We start from the raw sequence: 26,761 nt of genomic DNA, 5'->3' as shown, positions 1-26,761 counted from the left end.
ACCGGACCAGTCGATTATCAATCTTCCACAATTAGCTGCTTCTCATTATCGAACGAAAATGAAGAATCGTATTCGACCAAAACTTTCCAGCGCTATCAAACGAGAATCCCAATGGAACGAAATTTAACGGCAACGTCTGCCTAATCGTCGTTTAACCGGAAGTAATCGGATCGATTTTACGACATCGGACCCTGATGGCCGGAAAAAATCTCACCTAGTGGCGAATCGACACCGAATGATTCGTGGAGAGTGAAACGACCGTGGCGATTGAATAACGAGCCACTGTTAGAAATTAACATTCATTGTCCGCCAACGGAGTCGCGGCAATTAGCCGTTCTTTTGCATTCAAAGACGGCCTATAAGCGCCACTTAAATTTCCATTCGAACTTTTGCAGAGCGGCGTTGTTTTGCCGATCTATTTTTAAAGCGTCGCAACAAGCCCAGCCCTGTTTAAATTCCATCGTGGCTCTGGCGACTATTTTTTCGAAAATTAATGGATCCACTCGAATTTGCATCGAGCCGAAGGACCCGGGAATTCTCTCAACTTTTCGTTCGTGCCTCGATGCATCGTGAGTCAGGCGCGGGCCGTGCCAAGTATTCGAAAGGTGAAACATTAAGAGAACAGTCCCTTTCTAATAGGATTAACGCTCCAACCCGCCCTGGTGAACTTTAAGCGCATTTCGCGGATTATACCGCGGGGAATATACTAACGTAGCCGACGAATCGAACGCTACGAGCCAAACGGAATAACCTAATCGGTAGCGTCCACCGTGTTCCTCGATCGATCCTACGGCCGCGATAACCTTGTTTCGAAACGCGTCGTTTTGTCCCTTACGCTACCGTTGAACACAAAAGTCCACCGACACAAAAGTCTATAGACAGATACGTCGGGAGCGTTCGCGAAACGTTTCCAAATACTCTCGAAAAACAAGGCGGAATAAAACGTAAAAAGAGTTGACGCGGGCAGGTGGCCAAGCGAAGTCTCATCGACAAGGGGTAAAAAGGAAGCTAACAGGGAATCGGCGGGAATCCGGTCCAAGATTTTTGGCGGCGCGTCGCAACGTCGTACAGGCCGCATAGTATCGCCGTTACGAAGCGCGGTGAATCCCACGTAGAATCTGTAATACGTTGTTATAAACATAACTCGGCATTGGCCTTACGCCAACCACGTGGTTTCACGCTCAATGGATCGCACCGACCGCACGAAAAAAAATATCACCGTCAATGCACCGCGCTCCCGATGAATTTCCGCGAAACGTCACACGGCCATTGCATAATTCACAGAGATGGATATGACCGTTCTATTGCTTTTTCTGCTGCACTCTGAATGCTGATCCGTTCGATCAAGTAGCTTCGCTCCCGTCTCACTCTTTCGCCGAATTAAAGACAAATCGTTAGCATTGCGAAATTTCTGTTTTCTTGTCTCGCGCGAGAGAACCAATCCATCAGGACGATCGTCGCGGAAAACAGTATGTCCGACCATGATTGATAGCGCAACAGTAGCTATTCGAAGAGTACCGTTTCGGTATATTCATTCGCGACACGATGGTTTGGGATTAATTAGAACCATTAAATTTTAAAGCCATTTTCTCAGCATTGTTTTCAGAGTGGACTTGTTCCGTCATGCAAAACGCGATCCATATATTAAACGGTTCGCGGTCACGAATTCATTTCCGGAACAGGCAAACAGACGCCACTTCAATCGGGCTGCTCGTTTCGCCACCGCACAACGATGCACGATGATACTTTATGTTTATTATATGAATGAAATCGCGATCAAAATTTTATATCCGCTGGAAATTCAATTTATTCGGAGACAAGTTAATGCGCGATGCCAATTGTAAACGTGTGGGACCCCGGACGCGCGCGATCCGAATGCCACGTCGGTTGGTTGGTTCACAGCACAAATATTGTATGTAAATCTTGTAGCATTTGGAGAAATATAAATTCAACAATTGTGCCGTCGTTGAATAGAAATGAACTCGGTGGACATATAAACAACGGGGGAAATATCCGTAAAATACGTGTATTTGTACGACAAATAGGCACGGAAGAATAATGGCATATTGAATCAACCGCGAAATATATTTCCTGTGATCAACAATTTTTGGCTGCCAGCGTACTTCCGCTTGACTACCGAGAATCTCGCTCGCATCATTCTTGTCGTCCAAGAATACCGGCTACGGAGAGTGCAGTTGTTCCAAAGAAAAAAAATCGCGATCTAAATAAGAATTTCATAGCCAGGCACACTACATCGAGGTAAAGAAACACCCTGACTCATCGGAATGGACGGAATCATCGAACCAGAAACAAGGGGAATCAAAACAAGCCGAGGGCGTCGTAACTCGTCGCGGAGTCTACGAAAAACTTGATTGGCCCGTTGCCAGCCACGCGTTGATAAAGAGATTAACCGCAAGAACAATAGTTACGCTTGGTAATGACTCGGTCTCACCGTCGAAACGACGTCTCCCCGTTCGACCACCCCCGACGAATCATCGTTCGAACGGCGGAAGTGTTATTCCATCCTTCGATTTTCTAGTCGCTCGACCCGCGCCAAGGTTCGATTTTATGAGCCGCTAATTCCCAGTAGAATTCCCCAGCGTGCTGCCAACCAGCGAGCGTATTATCCGCCTTCGACGACACGAGAACCGAACATCGTGCGACTTTTTACCAGCTTCGTTCTATACGTTCGCGCAGGGGTGGAAATTTTCCGGTGAACAACGCGCCGAGGCGTAGCGAGTGCCGAGTCCCACGCTTTTTCCAAACGCCAGGGGAATCAAGGCGAAATACACGGAATATTTCGCGATACCCGAGATGCATGTAGGCGCAAGACTGTGCGTAATTCATAGCAGACAAGATAATTGGGACGCCGCAATTCCGCCGCCGCAGACGCAAGCAAAGGGTGGGTTAGCGCGCGCGCGTGCACGCAGAACGCGAGACGTACGCCGAGGATCGCTCTCAACGTTTAACCCCCTCGCCTATGAATTTTACACGACCCATTTGATTATGCTACAATTTCGCCAAACTGTCCGCACATGCACACGCGTCGGTTGGATTCCTGCACGGCGAAAGATACGAACAAGGAGTCTGGTGTAGTATAACAGCGTTAATAGCAGAGATTAGCCTCGTCACTTCGGATTAACGGATCCAGCCGTGCAGCAGCTGTTCAGAATGTAGAATATGCATATTCGCCGCCTGGCGATTGGTTAATAAAGTCTGTTTATCGATTCTGCTCCGTTGGAGTCGAGTAGTTAGCTGTCGATTTGTTTGAATCTACTGGAGAACGCGACGACTAGGATAACAGGTCGTGTAATAAAATACCGTTAATTTCTTTTACTACCGTTTATTGGGTCATGCAGTAAAAAACTGAAGTTCAGAGAGTAAAGAAACTAGGATAAAATTAGTCGGAGCAAAGGAACTTTCACGAAATAACGAGCATACCGTTGCAGCAAGGTGTTATAACAAAAAAATAGAACTTCAGAACGTAACTAGTTGGGAGTAGAAAATTTATCTCGTTCCAACTGACGCGAGCATACGAATGGATATTAAAGGGCTCTGGAGGAGTACGAGAAAGACGTCCTTTTTTCCACGACAAAAAAAGTTAGAATATCGGTCCACGACATGGTATTCGTAATACCAGAGGATCCCAAGGAATTATTCGGTGCACGTTTTCAAATATTAATACCCAGCGAACGGCATATCGTTTCGGAGGAAAAATTCAGCAGCCCGTTCGATATTTTCTAATATCTCCCAGCGATTAGATTGCAGAAACGAAGCTACATGATTAGCAGAACTTTTTCGGTGACCTCCTTTCGCGCGGAACTCGACGACGCTGCTTCAAATAAGACAGCGGCGAGGCGAGTCTGTCAGAGAAATTCGAGCACAGCAACGTTCCTCGCACAGAGAGAGAGAGGTGTTGCTAGGAAAACTTTTCGAGTCGCAGTCGATCACCGTCAAACCGTTTTGGACAACGCGATATCGTGACGGCGCGAACCTGTCACCTCATTACGTTTGGTCGATGCACAGCCAACTCTAGCCAATGAGTCAGCTATCCAGTCGATCCTAAATCATTGTCGGCGTGGCAGAACCTTTTCGTTCCGTCCAATTGAACGTGAACGCAATTATTAGAGCAGAACAATGCTCGCCGCCAACACGCCGCGCGCGGGCAGCTTCGTTCGCTCGCCACCGACTGAACGCGAAATAACGAGTGGTTCGATATTAAGAGGAAGCGTTATTCGGTCAACGACATTCTCTTGGTCTCGACTGCGAACCCGTGGAATCCGCGAGGAACAGCGCCGACGGCGGGGATATTGGCCAGGGATTTTTCGCGCTTTCCAACTATGCCTTTCTAAAATAAAAAGAGGAAAACCGGAATCATACACCGTTGAACGACCCGCTTGGGGAGGAATCCAACTCGCCTAGCTGTATTTCGAGTTTGACGTACACTAATTTAATATCCTGCGAACTTTCTACCACGGATTACGTTCCTGGAGAACGTTACGAAATGGAATGTCTAAAACTAACCGCACGAGTCGATACACATAAATCTATAGATTACAACAACCAGCAATTTAATTACACGGAACGAGGGAAAAACCTTGATTTATATACCGTCGTAAAAAGTTTTGGAAGCTGACAACAAGATCGATTAGGTACACTGGGCAACGCTCAGGAATACCAAGGGTTTCATACAACTGTTGACCTCAACCGATAATGCCTTTTACTGCTCGCCAATTTGTATGGTTCCAGGTAAGTCGATGGACTCCACTTGAAGATGCCGTAAACTTAACTGGTCGCCATCGTTTCCCCATTTTCGTCGGTTCGCCGCATTCCAATCGGTTGTAAAGGTCGGCCACGGTGACCATTGTCAGGTCGTCGGTCTCCAAATAAGAATGAGCCTGGCACGTATCCTTTGGCCGTAGTCAAATCAATTTCGAAAGTTCTACCAGACCAGAACCGGACGAGCACGCGACGGAATGCTTCGACTTAATTCCCCGTTTCGCTCGATCTGTGACGTGCGAATCGTCGTCTCTGTTTTAGCGGAATTCGACGCGTTCGGCCACCCATTGGCGAGTCTAAGGCTAGATTTATACCACCAAGAGCCGAAGATAAACGCGTGATCATTAGTTGAACGCGAAACATCCATGTATCGAACGCATGGGCCTGTCCGGCCAACAGGGAACAGCTATTTCGCCTGGCTGGATGTGTTCGTGAAACGCAGATGCGAACGAGAGGTTATCGTTGGATTACGAGGAGATGAAACGATGTAACGATATGAAAATAAAATGCGAATATCGAGCGCAGATGTCGTAAGTCGACGAATGGAGATGAACAAAGTTACACGTAAAAGTAACCTCGGAAAATCGAGATCGCGATAAACATTCAGGGTGTCGCAAAGTGTTGGAGATGTATGAAAATTTGTAAGGGAACCGTTTTAGCTCGGAGGTTCGTGTAATGTGTAGTGTCAACAGAACAGGAGTAAAACACCATACTAATCGATCGCACACAACGCAGTGTTAAGATCTCCAACACGTCAACCTAAATATTTACTCGAACCGAGCCAAAGTGTCGACGCGACGCACTGTGCATCAGCTGGCACAAGAATTCCCGGCGTACAACCTAATCTGCGCCTCCGCAAACAGAGGTCGGAACGGCGTTACGATTTCCGTTCGAAACCGCGTATTTTCGTATTTTTCGTAGCCTTATCCCACCCACGATCTCCAAGTTACGCGTCAGAGGCGATCGCGAACGACTGACTGTCGCATTTCTCGCGCGGTTCTCGTATCCGCATTTGCATATGAGAATAACGAGCGAAATTTCCCTGGAAATCGATGGAACCGCACTGCGCGAGAAATAATGACCTCTTCATTATTTCCGTTTCCAACCGGCTCCGGTCATTTTCAAGGAGGAATCACCCTCCACCCTCGTTCCCGTCTCGCCGTACGATTCTGACAACGAGCCTCATTACAAACGGGGCAAAACTGCTGAAAACGGGAAACAGGAAGGGAAACGGAAAGCGTCGCGAGACCACCGACGTCTATCGACGAACTTCCGCCTGTTCTAATTTCATTTTGCTCACCTTACTAACTCCTCGACGACCTTAATCCCGCTTAACTCGCCGCTGTGAATTTTCGCGCGAGTTTCCAACGGGGACTGGCGTGCACGCGCGACCCGCGAACCTTCGACAGCGCTCGGTGTAAACAGGCGTTAATGAGATACCGCTATGGTGGAGTTCGAGACTTTCTTCGATAAAGCCTCCACCCGCGGAAAGCAACGAGGACCGGGTAAATTGCTCGATATGGAGTCTAATAGAAGGTTTGCATAACATCCGCTATCGGTTTCAGGGGAAACTTTACGTATACGAAGTTCTGGACTACATTACTGAATTTTTCGAACGCAAAGAATCTTCGTTCCCTCGGGCATGTAATTTCGATCTCTTTGTGAATCGTGCGGTCCAAGATCGACCGCGTGCACACACGCGAGAGCATCTATTAAAAAGCGATGCAACTGTGACGCGCGAATTCTCAAGAAATGGAACGATGCTTTCTACTGCACGTGCAAAGCGAACCTTTCATACGAGAGCTCGATAATTGAAAAGCACAGGAGGGCGAAGATGGGGGCCAGTACGTGGGAAAATATATTGAAAATCGACGTCTGTTCACAGACAGGGAGTGAAACAAAACCCTGGCGCCGCTCATTTCTGGCTAGCATTCGCGTATCGTGTATCCCGAGCAATTTACATATGAAAAACATGCCTTTTACGCGATTAAAACCCTCGAGAATTCAACGACGTGTCTAGGACATGCATGCGCATATATGTAATTTTAAACGGAACTCGCTAATGGCTGAAACATCGATCTGTATCGTTACTTCGCGCTTCAGTGTAACACCAGAGCAAGCTTGAGCGCGGATCAGCCACAAGGCGAAGACGAAATTGTTTCGAGATGTATTCCGACCGAACGCCTAATTGCAACGCCACTGCGCGTTCCTCCGTTCGCGTAATTAGAATTCTCTGCACCGCGCGGCACTTAGCAGTCGTCTATTAATTATGCTGAATCGATAGCCGGCCGATAATCGCAATCAATGCCGGAGGCCGCCCGTCAGAAAATTGAACAATCGCCTGACTGTTCTAATTATTCTCCGCGACGGAACTCCTCCAATCTGATTAATCATAATAATCGACCGCGCAACGAATCCGACTCTCGAGTACGTCGAGAGCATCGTCGAGGAAAATCGAGCTCGATAACTTTTCGACGTGGGCACCGGGGAACTTGCGGAGATCCTGACGCGTGGCTACAGCCGACGCAGCCGCCGCCACCGGGACGCTGAGAAGCGGAAGAGTAAGTTTCCAAGGAGGTACCACGGTGAATTCCTTCGGGCGATTGATATTCTTCCTCCCTGTCACGTCGAGACCGACAAATTCGCCGCCTCGAGCAAATAATCACACGTCCCAGGACCACGGACGGTCCAATAAATTTTCCCCGGCTACGACTACTTTAACTCGAACATCCTACTCAACGTATTCGCTGCCGGAAATCGCGAATGAATGATGTCCCACCGAGCCGTTCTATTCGCAATCTCATCCGTACCCGCGGCGCGTTCTATGATTTTCCCGATACGCTCCTGGAAATCTCATTCCGTGTACGACCGTATACGTGGGCATATGTATATTGTGACGCGAGACATTGTCAGACTGACAACGAGAGGTTCAAGAAAAGAATTGCTAATACGATATTGACCTCTTGACGTGGCAACTGACATTAACTCGTGCGTCGATTTATCTAATATTACCGCAACTTCTCGCGTGAATCACAATATTATCATGAATTTCATAAGCTGGATCGTGTCTGCACGCGTTAGCTTATTCCAATAAAACACGAATACGCAGAGATACGTAAAGGAAGTTCGAATTTACGATTAATCAAGAACGAAAAGTGTCCGCGGCTGAAGCCTCGAATTCACCAGCCCAAAGATCGTCACGCGATCGAAAGTCGTTCCCTTTGTTAAGAACGGGAACGTGAGATTGCGTAATAACACTTGACAGGTTCGCTCTACAAAGAAATTTCACGCTAACGAGAACAAGCCTTTATTTCGGTACGGTTATTTCGGGAGGCGGGTACAAAAATACCGGACAAGCGTAGGACATGGGGGTAAAAAGAACGCGGGCTTCCTTCTGGAAATAACCAGTTTCAGGGGTGGAAACGATTCGAGCTCCGACTCTCGCGACGATCGATCACGATTGATTCGCAATCCCGGAACTCGTACTTGCGCCAACTGGAATTTCACCCCCTTGCAATCGTCACGTGGCGTTTCACCCCGGACTCTCCGCGCGCGAGCGATCCATAAATTTCGCGGCTTAAGGAGGAACAATTTGCCAGACGAGCTGCGGGAACGTTTTCGGGAACTTTAACTCTCAATTTGGCCGTACCCGGTCGAGCTGAAACGTCGCGATCGCTCGAATAGAATTTTAATCGTCGAACGGGAGACGAAGCGGTGCACGAAATGAAATTTGATTCGAGGGCGTGGGCTGCGCAATCGCGATCGGCACGCGCGAGAGGTGTAATAACGAAAATTGCAACGCGTCCGAACAATGGTCCTTTCAACGCCATTACGGCGCATCGTGTGACGGTTTATTTTCGTGTCACGAATAATAATCGGAATTGATGAAACAATGATATCGAGATCGATGACAATTTATTGTGCATTCGGTGCACTCTTATCAATCGGAGCCAGGCATTATTCCATTATACATATAATATCGAAAGCAATTTCGATGATGCACGGAGTATACCGCATTCCACGATTCGCGGACAAAGTGTGCTTCTAACGAAACGAGTAATTTCGTTAAGTGTCATGAAACCAATTTCCTATAGAGTATTATAGAAACGTTGTCAGACTTAACGACGAGAAGTTAAAGAAAATAATTGCTGAAATTTATCTAATACCACCGAAGGTTCTCGCGTCAATTTCAATATTATTATAAATTTCATAAGCTAGATTGTGCCTTTATCCCTGCGTTAGCTTATTTTAATAAAACGTAGATACGAAGGTACGTCAAGAACGTGTCACGGTATAACGTGAACCGGCTGTCCTACTCCGGGGATTTCTGGAGCACCCACTCGACGTCGTGCACTTTTGGAGCGCGTGGCGTACCATCGGCTCTTTAATTAAAACATTAAGAATCGAATGAAAGTTTCCTGCTTGAACCTATCGTGGTTCTGAATTCGCATAAATTTAGGTGCGCAGAAACTCTCTTCATCGGAGTGTTCACCAATTAAATTGTTAATCATCCGTAAAACTTCTAGAACCAAGGATGAAAATCGAACGGATCACCAACGCAAAGAGCGTTAAAACGATAGAGTCACTGGTGGTATTAAACTTTCATAAGATATCGGGTCATTGCAGCCAGTTGCTGACCATAAAACGACGTGTGTCGCTCGAGCGACGATCATGAATTTCATTCGGTTCGATACAACCTCGATGTGAGTGCACGGTCGACAGATAGTCGTATCGATCGCCTTTTTTTATCACAGTCGGATCATCGTATCAGAGGTGGCTGAGTTACTTTGAGAAACATTCCGATTTTAAAAGGAGCACGTGCACGAGTTATCTAGCAAAGGATACCGAAGGAGAGGTGAAGATATTTCGGTCGATGTGACACAGCGAGATCCGAACGGACAGTGTCGCTGGGTTTGAGAGACGGCTTGACTTCGCGTTGGCAATGTTCAAACGAACGGATTTTAATTTACGAACACAGGAGCCTTTCGCTTTGCTCCTGAAACGTGCAAATACGCTAACCGAGCCTATATGCGCCACGGAATTATAATTAGCGATGGAACTCATGGAACAAGACACGATAGGCATCTTTCAAGTACAATTTATTCTAGAAAGAGCGATTTTCATCATTAGAAGTGGGCGTTGACAAAAATTGCTACTATAAGGTATAAAATTAACTCGAGAACGACAAGTTTAGAGCTGTGTCGTTACTGTAGCAAATGAGCAACGACGAGTGTGACGCACAGTTGCTACTCTAAGAATCCAATGTCACATATTTATGACACATGCCTGTGAACGTGTTAAAATTAATATTCCACATCTATCTGACGCGCACGAATTAGTTATTTCACAACTTTTCCTATCTTTTTATTTCGTTAAGCCTCAAGCAAGAACGATACACTGTGCAACATGGTCAGTTGGCACATTCTGTGTAAGCGAATGTGAAACGACGCGAGACACTGGGTACAATGTAACGATTTAATGAAAGTTTTTCTACTGCAGGTGGCGAGCGTGCTAAATCTACGTATGCACTTATACAGATACGAACGAAATAACATTCCTCCGTGCCTTTCGCTGATTGCACGCATCAATTTTCCGAAAGGCGAAGACGTGACCTGTAAATACGTATGACAAGTGTCCTAACAATTTTCAGCGGGGGTGTACATCGCACAGTTGCTTTCGTGGAAATATGAAACGTGTATGGCACATTGATCGAGTCGCTCGCTCGAACCTATCCAACGCGAAATAACACTTCGGTGGTCTAGCATTAACGATATCGATTCGAGGTAGCTTCCGTCGTTGGTTGCAACTAGCAATACCGAGCATTCCGCTCCGAAAGAAAAGTTCGAATGAATTTCACGAGATTCGTGTCACGGATTACGACCAGCTACGAGATTAACGACGATTCTTATTCCCCGTCAAAGAGTCGTATCAATGATCGATCCTGACAAAAGATAGAGATAACCTTGAAGCCTGCCTCTGTCCAAATTCCATTCTGTCATCGGCGATTATCTATCTGTGCTCCGCGAGATCGTGTTTGAATTTCAAACAAAGACACCAAAAGCAAGATAAACTTACGAAACTCGCATAATCGAGTACGATAAAGATTTAATCGCGTGTAAACGCGAGACAGCGTCTCTCGTACGTCTATATACGTACATATTGTATATCAATTTTTTTTTCTTTCACTCCTGTTGAATATTTCATGAAGAGGAAGCGAACTCTTTGATCCTCAAACATTTCCGACTGTCAACGACGGTAAAGACAGTGATACACATTTTTTTCATACCTTTTCCCCTGGAAAACATACGATGAATTGCATCGATCCGACATGCACACGACTATATAGGACTGAAACCGAGAAATCGAGTGGCATCTGTATGCATTATGGAACGCGGTTGCGAGGGAGCGCAGAGCAGAAGCAAAGGTGATCACATTGATATTCCAGGTATGTGGATGTACGACGATACTTTTTTCGTCGAAGGGTGGGAAATTAAAACACAGTCCACCCTCGCGAACGAGGAAGACATGCACGTGGCAGGTCGGGGTATATAAATAGATATCATTCCTGGTTAACTCTTTCGGATACGGAAGCGTTTCCACTACTGCTGGTATAAAAAATAAATAATTAAATACGTTCTCCTCTTCTCGTGTTGTATTTTACGTTGCTAATATGAATCATGTTTGGCAGCTACGAGCTTACTAACCGCTTAATATCCGCCCATGCGCGAGTGAATTTATTTCTCACTACAAAAGACTCTGGACATAATTAGTTTTTACTGCGATATTATATTTGCAATATTCGTGCCAGTACGATGCAGATTTAATTATGAAACAGAAGCGATGCAAAAATTTTATGACTGTATTCAAAAGGGTTATACTTTGCGACTAATTTTTGATAGCAACTTTTGCTCGTCCCACGAGAATACGATATACCTGGGAAGGGAAATGTATCGATACATATTTAAATGCTGACCTATAGAACTGCCTGCAATGATTGCTTCTGTTATCATGGAATACGTGCGAGTCACTATACCGTTGACCTTTCGCAGATCGATTTCTCGCAAATGGAACGGAAAGACCATCGTTACAGCATTATTTTAACTCCGTAACGACTGTCGGATCTGTTCAGAGTGGAATGACGAAGCTAGTAAAATCGGAGCGTACTATTTTCATACATGCTCGATACCCGCATTCTATTGAGAGATCCAAACGAGATTTCGCGATTAGAACTATTCGAAACTTTCAAAAAGTGATTAGAGCAATAGATAACATACCTAACAAGCATTACTGTATCTAAGTGCTCGAACTTCTGATGAGATTAGAATAATATCGGCCACGTTGAAAGCAGTTACCGGGTATACGTGGTATGCGCGTCGACAACGAAACTTCAATTAATTTGAGAGCACGTTCCACGTAACTAATTTACCGTTTAAACCGTCGTATTTTATTTCTTAGACGAAACAAGAGAACAACAGCTGTTTCGAGTAGTAGATTGATAACACAGGTACAGTGTCAAGTGGGATACGTGTGTGTAAAGAATGATAAGACAAATGTTTACATGAAATAAAACCATAAAAGTTCAATATCCCGATCAAGGTGCGCCGACGAACATCGTGTGAAGATATGATTGGCATACATGCATATGTAACGCATTACGCCTACCGTTACATCATCTGTGGCATGTGTTCTCAGCAGCATGCAGTGCTAGCAACCGTGAAACGAAGGTCACCGAATAGCATCGTGGTGACAATGACCTTTTCCGTCTTTGTTGGGTTGGCTCGTCTCATTTTTTACTTCCTATCGGGCTTTAATCGAGTATTCATAAAAGCCTGATAAGGGGGATAAAAATTATCGGAGCGGGGACGATAAAGTGTGAACAACGAGGAACAAATTGAGAAAGCAGAATCGTATTTTTAATAATTCGTCGAAAGCATTTTCATCGCTCGCATATATCACGAATAATGATGGAATGCATTACTATAATTTTATTCGCAAATGACTGTACATACTTCACTTCCGTTGCTGCCCGTGGACAGTTTAACGACCATGTATCGCTTATAAAGTGGATTTATAAATGTGATTCATACGATCACGGTTTATTCGTTTTGCATTACACATTATTCATGGTATCTACGATATCGTGATCTATAGCTAAAATTAGCTATTCCGAAAACATTTCCTTGATTTGAAAGTAAGAATATGTATCGTTACCGACGGAAATAACGCTCGAGATCTGCTAGACTATTCAATGAAAACACGTGTACACGCGTTCGGAGCAGAGACGGAAGTGTTTTCGGATGTCTATACATTTCGACGTACGAAAGAACAATGAAACACATTAGACGAGAAGGAAAGGACATTTTTTAAAAATAATCATCGATACGGGCGCATCGATGTGTATTGTCGTACCTTCGAAACCCTCGCCGGATACATTCGGTTAATATAACGTTAACGGAATGACCACGGATCGATTTCCAGAACGAGAACGTAGCTCCAAACAAACAGTTTGATAGAAACATAGGAGCCGTCGGCCGTAAGACTCCTACAAGTCCACAAACAACGCGTACGAGCACAGTGTCGCCTATATTATCTGGCCTCTGTTTCTCGCAGTATCTCATAGGTCACGGTATAAAGACGAGACTGCCCTTCAAGATAACCGCAGACAGCGAGCATCGCGACAACGCCTCGTCTCGCGGTGATAACGCGATGGAAATTATCGACCCCGGTTCACCGACGGGGGTTTGTTTTGAACGTGCATCCTCGCGCACAGCCGTCGCCAATAACGACGATAGGAACAGGCAAGCCTTTCCGCGACGATGGCGACGGCGTCGTTCGACGTTCCCGGATCGGCCTCGAAACGAACGAAAATGCGAGCACACAGTACCGGAGATAACAGGTTGCCGTCGAAACACGAGCTTACGTATCAGGCTAACGTGCGTTTCGTATAATACAAGACACGACCACGACACACGAGACAATCTCCTTGGTGAGCGCGCGCATCGCCCATTGTTTCGACGCGGTGGCGGTGATATGGGTAAAAGCGACCGGATAAATGGCGACTTTCCCCCCTCCGCTTGTACCGACCGCCTCGCACGGGTTGTAAATCTCACGCGACACGCCGAAACGCACGCGTTCACCGTGCACGTTTCGCAAACGTTTCCCGGAACGATAAATGCCGTCTGACAAAGGGCTCGGCTCCGTTCTCGCCGGGAAACACCACCGCGAACGAGACAAATACACATAAAGTACTCACCCTGTGACCAGATTCCTCGAGTCGCTGCCTCTTGGAGTGCGGTCCGTCTCCGTTGAACGCCATCCTGGGGCTCGGCACCGGGCGAATTACTTTTTAAAGCGGGGCACTCGGTGCTACGACGACACGTCCGTGTGTATACCGCGCGGCTCTCTATCGTGTCGACGATCTCGTGCGCGGGCGGGGGAGGGGGGAGGAAGGAGAAAATAATCGGTAGGACACGACGCGAACGCGACGAGAACAGACAAACGCGCGAGAGCGGCTTAAGGGAAACTGGATCTCGATATTGCTGGAGAGGAACGTCTCTGCCCCAAACGAAGTAGCCGGCCACCGCGGCGCACTCTGCCGACGCAACTAAGCGAATGCTCGCGAACCTTTAAGGCGGAACCGCGCGCATGCGCGTCACGCGGTTGCCCCACTCCACGATTGGCTCGTCTCTCGTTGCTCGCGTATCGTCTTCGTATTATGAAATTGCTATTAAATAACGAGTCAAAAAGAACGGTTATCGAGTCTGCTGAGATTTTTAGTAGAATTTGTTTAAGTTCGAAAGTATCGTGCGAACAAACGGTGATTGAAACGCGTTTCTCGTCGATCGTACGACGTCGTCCAATCAGAGGCACATCGTAATCTGAAACACCTTTGATTCGTGACCGTGGGAATTACAAACTGCGAGGAACGCTACGGCTGCGAAGTGTGGAGAAATTCGAGGATTTTGTAGGAAAATAATTCAAAACTGTAAGTAGGTTAGTTATTTTTCCTAGACATTAACACTAAATTTCGCGGTGATAGTCTACTATCAAACACTGGTTTCAATGTTGGCGTCAAGTGTTGCTCAGACAGATACAAAAATCTATCATAAAGAACAATGGTTTCCACCAATGGCGCCAACAGCATTCGAAGTGATCCAAATGTTATAACTTGTTGCCATCGATTTAAGAAACCGGTTATTTCTGTATTATTTATATCGGAATCTTGTGGTTGCCAACACGTGTCAAAGTGTGAAGTGGCTGTTTTACAATACCTAAAAGGTAGAGAAAACATTTCGATGTATTATTATTATTACATTTGCCTTACCAAACGTTTAAATTTTAACTAGAAAATGTCAGTGACTTAACTGTTCGAATGACATTCCCCTTGATACTTTAACATTTCTCAATTGACTGTGGCGTAATTTTTCACATTTTTTAATTAAAATAATTTCTAATGCTGCTCTATAAGTATGAACCTGAAACAAATAATTCGGTTAATAGTACATGATCCACTATGATTATATTTATCAATTGACTTAACTATCAAATCTTCATAATTTCCATTCTTTAATTTGTCGCAATACTTTTCAATAGCATGACACGCTACTTCTAATGACGTATAAGTTAAGGAATGATTCTTTCGTAATAGCAGGTACTTGCTAAGTGGATAACCCTTTAATCCACTTATTTCTGAACTAAAAATTGATAGTATTATACAACGTAACAATGTTAACAGTAATACTTTCAATAAATTATACAAACTGTATCGTTAATTTCATATAACAACATCCAACGATACATATAAATTTAGCTTCACTTCTGGATGAGTAAAGTTTTAATAGTATCGGAGCTAAATCTCCGCAAGGGTGGAGACCTATAAGGCCAAATTTAGTTTCAGCCTCGGTTAAATCAAACTCCTTCTGAAATAATCCTTTTAATTGACTAACTAATTCTGATTCAACTAAATTTGATGATTCCAATTTGGCTGTAAAATGTTGAGGACATTTCTGGTAGAAATTGGGTATATGCTTCCTTATAGACACCGACAATTCTTGATCCCATTTCCTACAACAAAATCATTATTAGTATAAACTACAACATGTTTGTTCCTAGTAAGCTACATACCTAGCTTGTTGCAACAATGTACAATCTTGTTCGATACAAGTAACATTTAATCCATACTGAAAAGCTAGAATACGAGCTAAGTGACCCATTCCAGATCCGATATCAACAATACATTTACAATTAGCTTTGTAGGCACAGCCTGCACACACCTGTAAATATTAACAGTATATAAGCTACATACAAATAAGTATAGAAATAAGAAATAATATATTACTTGAGCTATTTCTTGTATTTCATATTTCTTTTTCTTTTTTACGTGTTTTGAGAACAAGTTATTAAATTTGTGATCCTTGGAATACAGTTCATTGAATACATCATTTCTATGGCTCTTGAATGTTTCATTATTATTATTATTTATTTTTATTTTATTGAATTCACAAGCTATAATACTTTTTGGATCTTCATTATTTCTATTGACTTGTAAAATGTTAGTCACTTGTCGAAGTGCGAGCAATGTTAACGGCCATACACGTGTACTGCAAATGCAAATAATTGAAAAAAAGAATTTCATATAACAATATAAGTAGGAAATTAAATTCGAATAATATAGTACGAAAACCTACCACGAGATGTCTCCTGATAACCATTTACCAAATTCTTGAGGAGATGTATCTTGTAATGCAAATCTCCAACTTCTAGGCAATTTCTCCCATAATTTCTCTTCAAAAAAGTCCTGTGTATTAACAAAAAAAAAGAACTTATATAGTTTGTCGAACATATCACTCGTTGAGATTAACGACACACATTACGATTAGACAACACACATCGGTAGTTATATCGAACTATCCCGAGAAAGTGCACCGTAGTCGCTCAATACGAGAGCCAGGTGCAAGATTTATTTTTTATGTTACGTACCACGACGTAAGAGTTCAGTAACCAACCGTATACATCTAGAACGCAAAATATTTGATCAATTGTGACACGAATTCTGGTACAAGCTCTACATGTGCACCGAATGTCTGTAGATGCGGCCATCGCTGCTATGAAACGACCGCGGAAATTTAACTGATCCCTCCACGTGGTTCTAATTCTGTGGTTAAATTACTATTTCTAAAATGTGCCTGGTAATATCTGTCCTCATTCATCTGCAAACATTCAATTCACAAACGATACTTTACGTCATATGTGCACATAGAATTAACGTAGGACCTACGCGAATCTTGTTCGTTTAACATTATTAGAAGTATCCATTCTTAATGTTTATTCACGATATCTTGCGTTATGCAAAGTTTGAAAATCAACTCTTTATGTAGGAAATAGAAAGTGCAGTGGACATAACACCGACTAAAGATACTTTTTGTTTAACACCATGCATGCTATCTAATTATATAACGTACTTATGAGCATATAAACTCCACTGATACAGCCTGTGTAATAAAGTCCACCGAAAGGAAAGTCAACAATAAAAAGAAAAACGGCAAACTGCCGGATGTAAAAAATTCTGAGCTAATCAGTTTAGGTTTTTGCCTTCGACCAAGACACCTACGTCAGGCAAACGTGCTCAGGAAACGATCAGGTCGAAAGCAATTTTCCCACAAAGCCGCATGAAATTTTGGTATTTCAGCCAAGGTCTTATGAAACGACGAACATCTTCCGTTGTTTCAATACAAAAGCCAGGAAAAATGAGAACCGTTTGTTTGCTTTATTTATTAATTAAGGGATCCGAAGCTATTCTTGCCATGTCCCACTTTACGGCACTTTCACTCTTCAACGTTACGTTATTGCTCATGAGCGCACTGCTCTCCGAGAACTATATATCTGCGAACTGTACGAGCGTAGAAGGAGAACCGTATCATCTGCCACTCTATATATCTCTGGACTTTCATGAGAACTGGGGGACTAAGATTCGTGCAATCCTCTATTAAATACTGTTTCACAAACTGCTGTTGCAATTATTGCCAAACGCCATAATAAAACTGCCTTTTTACACTTACTTTATCCATTCGATCTTGATCGTTTCGAAAACAATCAATTAACTTCGAATAATTCTGAGCAGCATTTGCACAGTTCGTAAATTTCGCAATTTACGAGCAAGTTTATCGTAACATCGTACTCTTGGCGAAAAGCTAGCTATAAACGATGTTACCCCTAAACGAGAGAGTTCATTGATTCTTTTAGGAAATATATTCCCTGCACGGTTCGAAATCACTGACCATTCGATTCTCTGTCCGTTCGGCTCGCATCTCTTGGTCGTTGTTCGGACCTCTTACGCCAACGTAAGTGAAAGTTTCCAAGTAGGACGGACGAGATGTCGAATCCTGACGGTGCGTGAATATTCGTTGAATACTCATCTCCGTCGGTCATCGTTGTACGTTGGTCCATCGAAATCGTTAAATGTCAACGTACCTGTTACCTAATTTTACAATCTATGAACAAACTTTCGACTACGGAGAGAAAACGGTTTCTTTCCGTTGTTCCTCGAATGGTTAAAGTTCAGATCCGACCCCCCAAAGAGGGGATCTGGACGACCATAGGGAAACGTTTGAAAAGGATCCATCTCGCAGGCTGCGTGATAGATCGATCGGGAATGCGTGTTACGCAAGTGTGAGAACTTTGCATCATCGAAGCTTTTGCAACGAAGGGTTTTACCAGGTCATCCCCATTTAACTGGTATTCCAGATTCTTGCCTTTCACATCAACTGAAACGCGATTTACGGAAAAGAGTGTACACGATCTTTTCACATGGGATACGCTCGTTGGAAAATCTCCGACTGTTCCTGTTGCTAAGAGAAAAGATACGCAATCGAGCCAGGACAGACGGATAAGAGATGCAAGAATGGATTGTAATCTAAATATGGAGGGATTATGTGCGATGTAATTCAACTCGATAGCAAGTATAATTAAATAGATTTTAACGTGCATTCTCGCAGCACTTCCGAATAGAATTTATTAGTAATGCTCGAGCAATGCGTGCGTGAAATTGCAAAAGTGCAGAATTAGCTACATCGAGAGTCAAACGATCGCTATTACACGGCAAAAGTGATCTCGGGAATTTGCTTATCGTCGTGAAAGAAAGATCGTTAGACACATACAGGAAATGATTTGAAACCGTTCACTCGGAACCGCTTCGAGCGTTTAGCGAAAGTAATGATAAAGTGTACATGTGCATACAAACGTGCATACATATGTGAGTGAGTGAATGTGTAAGCTACGAAGGTCCAAGACGGTAGTCTTCCACCAAATAATTTGGCCTGTACCAGGGCAACCACGGACTCACGGCCTTCTCCTAGAAGAAAGGTTGGTTTCGGTTTCGATAGGCCTTGGAGGTCGACGGAAAAGTGACGCTCGTTTAATATAATCATCTTCCTTTCCTTTCGATCGGTAGACGGATTTAAAGAAAGTCGACAACGGCTAAGCCCGTTCCCCCTTCCCATACGCTATCTCTTCGTGCTCGAACCTTCTTTTTTTTTTGTCTCGAATCACGTCTGTATGTTCTGCACGCGAACGCTTGAAATGCTGCTTTACACTAGTCGCACGAAGTGTACGTAGCCACCAGAGTCAGAGAAAGGTGCCCCACCGTATTCGATATTAGAGAGGAGCTTCTTGAAGAGTTCAGGTGGTGGTGGCATCAGGTAGGGAGAAACGGGCCTCTGGGCCCAATCTGTCCTCAGTACCCATACGAAGCTCCATTCAATATCGTTCAGTACATGCCCGGTCCTACGGATAACATGTTGCCTATCGCGAGTTAGCCGCTCTTCGTCAAAAGTTAACACGTGAAGTCGGTGAAGTGTGACCTCGACATCTAAAAAAAAAAAAAAGGGCCCGACCTGCGACAGATTCGGACACGCCATGAGGTCCCTCAAACTGGTAATTGCACAAATGAGCGTGTCTTTCGAGAGTGTTCCCGGGAACAAGAGAAACTCTTTCCCGAGAGTGTCGCGTTAATAGGGTAGATAGCTCATTTAAGAGAACGCGCCCGCTTGTACTTTCATCGTAATAACCAGGCCTCGTTTCATGGTTACGGGAAACGTTCGACGCGATTCTATCATTTGTAATCAGTCAGCGTATCGCCTTTGGCTACTTTGCAAGGGAAAGTATATTGGATTAGCGCCGCGTCTATGTATGTTTAGTTAATAGTTCGGAACACATCCTGATTTTTTGCTACAGCCTCGAGGGATTTTAAATTGTATGCAAACTTTTTAATAAGATTTGCGCCCCAATAAGACCAACCGAATTGTCGCGCGATACTCATTCGATGGTTAGCACGAAAATCCGATAAACAAATTTCATTTCGTTCGCGTACGCTTGGGACGGGTTTCCTTTTTGTTCGAGGAATATTAAGAAGTTCCCCGCTTTAGGAGAGTCACCGAATTCTCGAGGTGAAACGCGCACGTCGTGAATCTAAAACCTAAATTTTCTCTCCTTCTTTCTCTCGATGGCCATGTAAAGAACGAAGCGGCAAGAATTTCTGTTCTATTCGTACAATTTAAACCCGAGAAACATCCTATATCCGATACGTGCTGTAACTCGGCCTAGCCATATCGGGAACACGATCGCGGTTGGGAATCGCTTATCAGGGTAGCAGTAACTGTCCATTCGGCGACGCTAGAATACCAATCGATTGGCCTCTTAAGGCCTTGCAGGATGCTTCTTCTCGTTTATTAATCGGGTCACTCGGTTACACAGGCGCGTTGTTTCCACAAACGCGTTCCACGTTCGCGCTAAGATACGCACTTCCCATTGAATCCGCCCGATTCGATACTCCACACAGTAGAGATTCCGATTCACCTTTCCAGATTGTCGTAGTGGTAGCGATCTTCATCGTCGCGACCTTTGCCAAAGATGAATCCTCGAAAGGCCGCGATAAAAGACAACAGGTTGCCTTCTATCCAAGGAGAGGGGCCAGACCGCCACCCTATGCGGTCCAGATGGAACCGATCGTTCAATATTCCCAGAGAGATCCGCTCTACAATCCCCTAGCGAGCTCAAAGAGCGACGATCTCTATGAGGAGGCACCGTTGAATTACTTCCCAACCGAACCGGAGCCGATCATTGAAATTATCATCAAAGAATCGAACGACTCTTTGCCAACACCGGTACCTCCGCCACCGCCACCGTCGCCAAGGCCGACGAAAGAGCCTATACAGGTGTTCTACGTAAAATACGAGAAGAAAAAGGGTTACGGGGAGAAGTCTCGCGTCGTTTACGACCCACCTGTCCCAGCGTTGACGCCTGTCGAGGAACACGAGGAGATCAAACCCGATAACCCGGCACCTTATCCGGAGGAACCTGTTCATACGGCGACACCTGCACCGTCAGAGCCTTCTACGACTTTGAGGACGATCATTCGACCGGACAGTGAAGTGTACCACTCTGGTTCTAGCGGTATTCGCGTCACCTTTGGCACCGAACAAGTGCCACCGAACAATCACAATAAGCGAAGCGATCTAGAAACACCGCCTACCCAACAGCAGGCCAAGCCAACCTCTACGCCTCCGGGATCTCCTAAAAGGCAACACGGCCCGTACCAACCGATTCAACCGGTGCATCAAAGAGGTGTGCCACCAGCGTTCCCGCAACAGAGGATCGCCAACTCTTTTCCGCAGCAACAGCCGCTCCATCAGCCGCTTCAGCAACAGCCGCCCCTGAATTTCTTGCAACAACAGCCACCGTTTGCCGCGCAGTCGCAACCGAGGAGTCCGTTGCAAAGACCACAACGATTGCCCATTACGATTCAAGGTCTACCAGAAGTGCAACAACGGACATCGTTTAACAATTTCGGACCGCCTCATCGTGTCAACATTAATCATCCCCAGCAAGCTGGTTTCCCACCTGCGCTCTCGGTTTCTCATCAGAACGTGCAGATTCAAAATCAACCTTTGCCACACAATCAAGGTAACCAGTTCAACGTGGAGCAACAACCGCAGCCGCAGCCTTTGCCCCAATATAAGCAACAGGAATTGGAAAAGCAACGATACCACGAGCAGCGCCGTCAACAGGAACTCTTAAAGCATCGCGAGCATCAAAGGCAACACGAGCAGCAAAGACTTCAAGAGCACCAACGATTTTTGGAACAACAGAGACAGGTGGAGCAACAGAAATTGCTGGAGCAGCAGCGACAGCAAGAACAACTGAGACAACAAGATCAACGTCAACGATTGCAAGAGCAACAGAGGATACAGGAACAGCAAAGGATACAGGAGCAACAGAGGATACAAGATCAGCAGAGGATTCAAGATCAGCAAAGGATTCAGGATCAACAGAGGATACAAGATCAACAGAGATTGCAAGAACAACAGAGATTATACGAACAACGCAGAAGAAAGCAGGAACAGGAGCAGAAATTGTTGCAGGAGCAACAATATCGTTCGCAGTTAAAATACAATCAACCGCAACCGGTGCCAAATGTGCCTCAAGTACCTATTCCGCCACAAAATCAGAATCCAGAAGGTGAGATTTTCAAAGCTGTTCCGAAACTCGAACAGCATTATGCCATTCGAGAGAATCCACTTCACCCCGGTCCCTTCCCACCTAATCCTGTGGTTCAGCCAACTGGATTCGCGGACACGTCACAGAATCAATACGTTTCCGCTCAACCGCCGAGTTCGCCGCCAGACATCCTGAGAAATCCACCGAACGAGTTTATAAACGATCAACAGCAACGTCTGAGCACCAAACAGCAAATCATTCAGAGTCAACAGCAAGGATTTTTCTCGCAGAATCATCAGCAACAGCAACAGCAACAACCACGATTCCCAGCATCTCCTCAACGTCCTTCTATCTGGGGACGCCCGTCGTTCTCTGGGAACAATGCTAGTCCTTCTCAAAAGATTTACGCGACACCGGTCAGTCCCTCGGAGGATTTCAACTCTGTCTCGACTGTCAGATCGTTCATTTCGAGCACTACACCACCCACCACGACCACGACGACAACGACAACGACAGAAGCGCCAACAACCACCACACCTTCGCCAAAGAACGAAGAAAAAATTAAAGAGAACATTGCGAATCTACCGGACGAGGTGCCGGATGATATCAGAGAGCAGCTGTTGAGTTCTGGTATTTTGGGTAACGCCGACATACAAATACTGGATTACGACAAGGTCGGCGACATACCGATAGAGAAACTACCGCCAGAGGCCCTGGCGAATTTCTACGGCGCCGGAGGCGCTTCCGCGGTGGCTGCAAGCGAACCGGTTCCGTCGATCGTCAAGAAGCCGAAAACGGCAGAGAACGCGTCTTCCACTTCCTCGGCAGTTTTGGCGACGAAGACGGCCGCTGGTAACTCGACTAAGTTCGAGCAGGCCACTTTACGGCCAGGTGGAGTGGAGATGAAAGTAGTACGCTTCGATCCGAATACGGAGCAAGGCCAGGCGCTCGCGGATCAGCACATACGCGATGACGCTACCAGGTTGGATCCCGTAACCGTGGGACCGAGAGACGAGTCCCAATACAATCGTTATCTGCCGCTCAAAGTGAGTGGTGCCTCGTTCCCTATCCCGGACGTGCCACAGCTCAATGGTCGGAAGATCTCCAGCGTTGTCGTATTAGCACCCGTCGACTATAACTTTCAAGAGGAGAAGGAGATCGAGTCAAGGCAAGGCAGGCGGGTCAGCGATGCGCAGGCGGTCAAGTTTCTCGCCGGCGACACTCTGAAGCAACTGGTGAAAAAGCCAACCGCGGAGAACTACAAGAAGTGGTTGGAACAAGAGAGTCGTACGGACCCGCAGAAACAGTCGGTGGTACTGTTGGTGACCATGTAAGTTGGTAGGCGAGCGTTCGATGCCATAACTAATCACGCTTACCTACCCGTTTGCCTTCGTTAACTCCGTCCTCTTCGCTTCAAACGGCGATGGGCAATTACTCTTTAACGAGCCATATCCACTTCCATCGAGATCTTCCATGAACGCTCCTATTGATCCGCTTCCGTGAACATTCATCTCCTGGCAATAACGATCGCGATCGCCGAGCTTCACTTTCTTTCGGCTTTCATAAATACATATCCTTGCGACGGTGTTGCAGGCCAAAAGACGCGGAGCAGGCTGAGAAGGAGATCTTCATGTACGACGTGGGCTCGCAAACTGTCAGCAAACTGGATGGAGACTTGTCCACAGCGTTCGTAGATGCTGCCGAAAGTAACTCCGATCACACTGATTCCTTTCGCGATTAAAGTTTTCCATCATATTAAGTGATACACAAATGAGCGCCGTGGTATTTACCACGGTAGAAACTCACTTAATATGGAAATGGAAAACGAACAAGGTTTAGCGTGCCAAGTCCGAAAATGACACAATGAATTCTTCTGTCATCTCGCATGTTATCTTAAGATTACAATGAAACCAGAACAAGGTTCAAGAACGGTAAAGGACATAAAAATACAAGTATTCTTGTAGATATTTTAACTATGTATTATTATGTATATATTGATTTTATATTTTTTTTTATACAAAATAAAACGCAATTTTTTTTTACGTGTAAATCGATCACCCTTCTGCCTCGCGTAACGCTTACAAACTTCGTAAGCTTGGATTTACTCTATGATAATTTGAATTTTGTTGCAATCTATAGCTGTAATTACAAAGTTTTAGTTGACTCGATTCAGCTCAAAGTAATTTGCACATCCAGAATTTAATTGCAACTTTAATTAAGTTGAACACATGCAATTTACATGCATTGTTAGCAGTCTGTTAGAGGCATCTGTTTTTGTGCCTTTCAAATTTCATTTACGTGAAATTACAATTGAACACACTTTTGTAATAATCCTATCGGCAGTAGTAATATTAGAAATTAATAATAATGGATTTATTAACATCTTTAAGACCCACAACACTCTTCTTTAAACGTGCGAATATTCCACTAAAAAATTGTGGAATGATATGTTTAAGTACAAAAATATCTGCAGAATAATATGCCTTCATTTTTACTGCATCAAAATGTTTTGCAATGATTATCGTTTAACAAAATGTAAGCAGTAAATGTGCAAATGTCTAGGTACATTTGGCATACTTAATAATGTCAAGTATCTTTTAAGTTGGTACTCATGGCGGAGGTTCGTATATCGTTTAGTGCAATCGAGTGAAGTAGGTTGGTGTTTTAGTAAAAAAATTGAAATATAAATAACATTCTGACATTAACTAGGACACAGTAAGCATAAAATACAATAATTATGATAATCCTATATTGAGGTAATTTAGATATTTTAAGCACAGTGTTTGTAACAAGTGTATTTATCACCAGTATAGGTTAGCTCGCTCCACATCGTTCCAAATGAAAATATTGAGAGAGTGATTTACGCGAATACCTTTTTCAAAGAATTCTATTGATGAAAATATAAAAATGTCCAGCAGTAGCTCTGAAAGTAGTGACGATAGCCGTCACGAAAAGTCGCGGAAAAGCCATAAACACAGACGCGACGAGAGCCCTAACCAAGACAGACGATCGAGCAGAAAGGAATCGGGCAGCAAGAGTAAAAGTTACAAAGACAGTAGAGAAGGTAGGGACGTCCACAAATTTAGCAGAGACGTAAGAAGAGAAAATAATGATGTGCATCGTGATAGATCACAACGCGAACGGGATAGGGAATATAGGGATAGCCGACATGAGCATCTAAGGAGGGAAGATGAGAGGCAGTACGATAGAAGAAGGTACGATAGATCACCTCAGAGAAGGGATGAACCTCGACCAAGATACAGAGATTACGAAGAGAAAAATAGGAAACACAGAGAGCCTACAGAATATAACAAGAGACACGTTGACTTTAATAAAGAAAGAAGAAATAATTTTGAGGATGCAAAAATGAGAAAGGATCATCCTTCACCAGAATGGGGTAAACCAGCTGTGAAAACAGAATCTAAACCAAAGCCACAAGAGAAAGAGAAGCCAAATTTTGAATTATCTGGAAAATTAACAGAAGATACAAACACTGTAAATGGTATAGTCATTAAGTATGCTGAACCTTCGGATGCAAGAAAACCTAAGCGCAGATGGAGGTTGTATCCATTCAAAGGAGAAAAAGCTTTACCTACATTGTTTGTCCATAGACAATCAGCATACTTAATGGGTAGAGATCGCAAAATTGCTGATATACCTTTAGATCATCCATCGTGTTCTAAGCAACATGCTGTCTTACAGTATCGTTTAGTATCTTTTCAAAAAGAGGGTGGTGGAGAAGGCAGACGAATTCGCCCATATCTGATAGATTTAGAGTCTGCGAATGGTACGTTTGTAAATAATGTAAAATTAGAACCAAGAAGATATCATGAATTATTGGAAAGGGATGTGGTACGTTTTGGATTCAGCTCTAGAGAGTATGTTCTACTACATGAACATAGCAAAGACGATTCTTTAGATGATGATGTTCCCTTAAGTACCACAACTACAACTACTGTTACTACCACTACATAGGTAACATTACGTTTTACAATTTCTAATACTTACTAAACCTAATTTTTTTACATTTAATTTTTCTTACATTCTATATTCCAGGGTATTGTAAAATATTTAAAACATTATGATATTTTAAATACATACATTAACAGAATATAATATTACCTATTAGGACTAGTTTATGATTTTTCTTTAAAGAGTACTATCGTGAACAAAGTTAGTACAATTCTTATATAGGGTATTTATGACTACAATATTTGTTCTAATGAAATTTCCAACTTCGCAAAACAAATTGTTGGTACACAAGTTTTACATTTTGTGTAATTAGAAACAAAAATTGATTGTAATAAATCACTTTTGAAATACATTATAATTTATTCATTTACATTTAAAACTTTATTCACCCAAAACCTAGACAATAAATTTTATATGTTATATGCAACTTGTAACATCACCGGCATGTTGATACAAACATGTATGTATATATAAAATATACAAAATTCATACAATAATTGTTTCCTTAGCAATATAT

The 26,761-nt window shown here is 44.0% G+C and overlaps 4 protein-coding genes across 8 annotated transcripts in view; 2 read left to right on the top strand and 2 right to left on the bottom strand.

Annotated features, from left to right (window-relative positions):
* The window catches only part of Sm (heterogeneous nuclear ribonucleoprotein L), a 120,233-nt gene extending 105,868 nt beyond the window's left edge, over positions 1-14,365 (bottom strand). Inside the window, exon 1 of the mRNA XM_076894845.1 lies at positions 14,033-14,365. Within this exon, the coding sequence (XP_076750960.1) occupies positions 14,033-14,095 (63 nt within the window). The 5' untranslated portion in view covers positions 14,096-14,365. The remainder of the gene's footprint in view (positions 1-14,032) is intronic.
* Positions 14,366-14,765: 400 nt separating this feature from the next.
* Positions 14,766-16,889, bottom strand: LOC143423474 (methyltransferase-like protein 25B). The gene is made up of 8 exons (XM_076894844.1): positions 16,759-16,889; positions 16,467-16,576; positions 16,118-16,379; positions 15,904-16,052; positions 15,541-15,843; positions 15,320-15,473; positions 15,145-15,254; positions 14,766-15,050 (listed from the first exon to the last, which is right to left on the bottom strand). Exons 1-8 carry the CDS (start codon positions 16,876-16,878, stop codon positions 14,774-14,776), a joined length of 1,485 nt encoding a protein of 494 aa, XP_076750959.1. The 5' UTR covers positions 16,879-16,889; the 3' UTR covers positions 14,766-14,773.
* A 2,803-nt stretch (positions 16,890-19,692) lies between these two features.
* Positions 19,693-24,198, top strand: LOC143424039 (uncharacterized). The gene is made up of 3 exons (XM_076895847.1): positions 19,693-19,710; positions 20,421-23,602; positions 23,866-24,198. Exons 1-3 carry the CDS (start codon positions 19,693-19,695, stop codon positions 24,011-24,013), a joined length of 3,348 nt encoding a protein of 1,115 aa, XP_076751962.1. The 3' UTR covers positions 24,014-24,198.
* A 682-nt stretch (positions 24,199-24,880) lies between these two features.
* On the top strand, positions 24,881-26,589 carry LOC143423477 (uncharacterized). 5 transcript variants are annotated; one of them, XM_076894847.1, is made up of 3 exons: positions 24,881-24,927; positions 25,081-26,247; positions 26,329-26,589. In XM_076894847.1, the coding sequence occupies exon 2, from the start codon at positions 25,180-25,182 to the stop codon at positions 26,245-26,247; it is 1,068 nt and encodes a 355-aa protein (XP_076750962.1). In that variant the 5' UTR covers positions 24,881-24,927; positions 25,081-25,179; the 3' UTR covers positions 26,329-26,589. The 5 variants fall into 5 exon arrangements, with proteins under 5 accessions (XP_076750962.1, XP_076750961.1, XP_076750964.1 ...); XM_076894846.1 differs by having other exon boundaries at positions 24,881-24,987; positions 26,329-26,588; XM_076894849.1 differs by having other exon boundaries at positions 24,890-24,987; positions 25,086-26,247.
* The last annotated feature ends 172 nt before the right edge of the window (positions 26,590-26,761 follow it).

The sequence above is a fragment of the Xylocopa sonorina genome, chromosome 5 (genome assembly GCF_050948175.1).
Source record: "Xylocopa sonorina isolate GNS202 chromosome 5, iyXylSono1_principal, whole genome shotgun sequence".
Lineage (NCBI taxonomy): Eukaryota > Metazoa > Arthropoda > Insecta > Hymenoptera > Apidae > Xylocopa > Xylocopa sonorina.
This window is presented reverse-complemented; position numbering and strand designations above follow the sequence as displayed.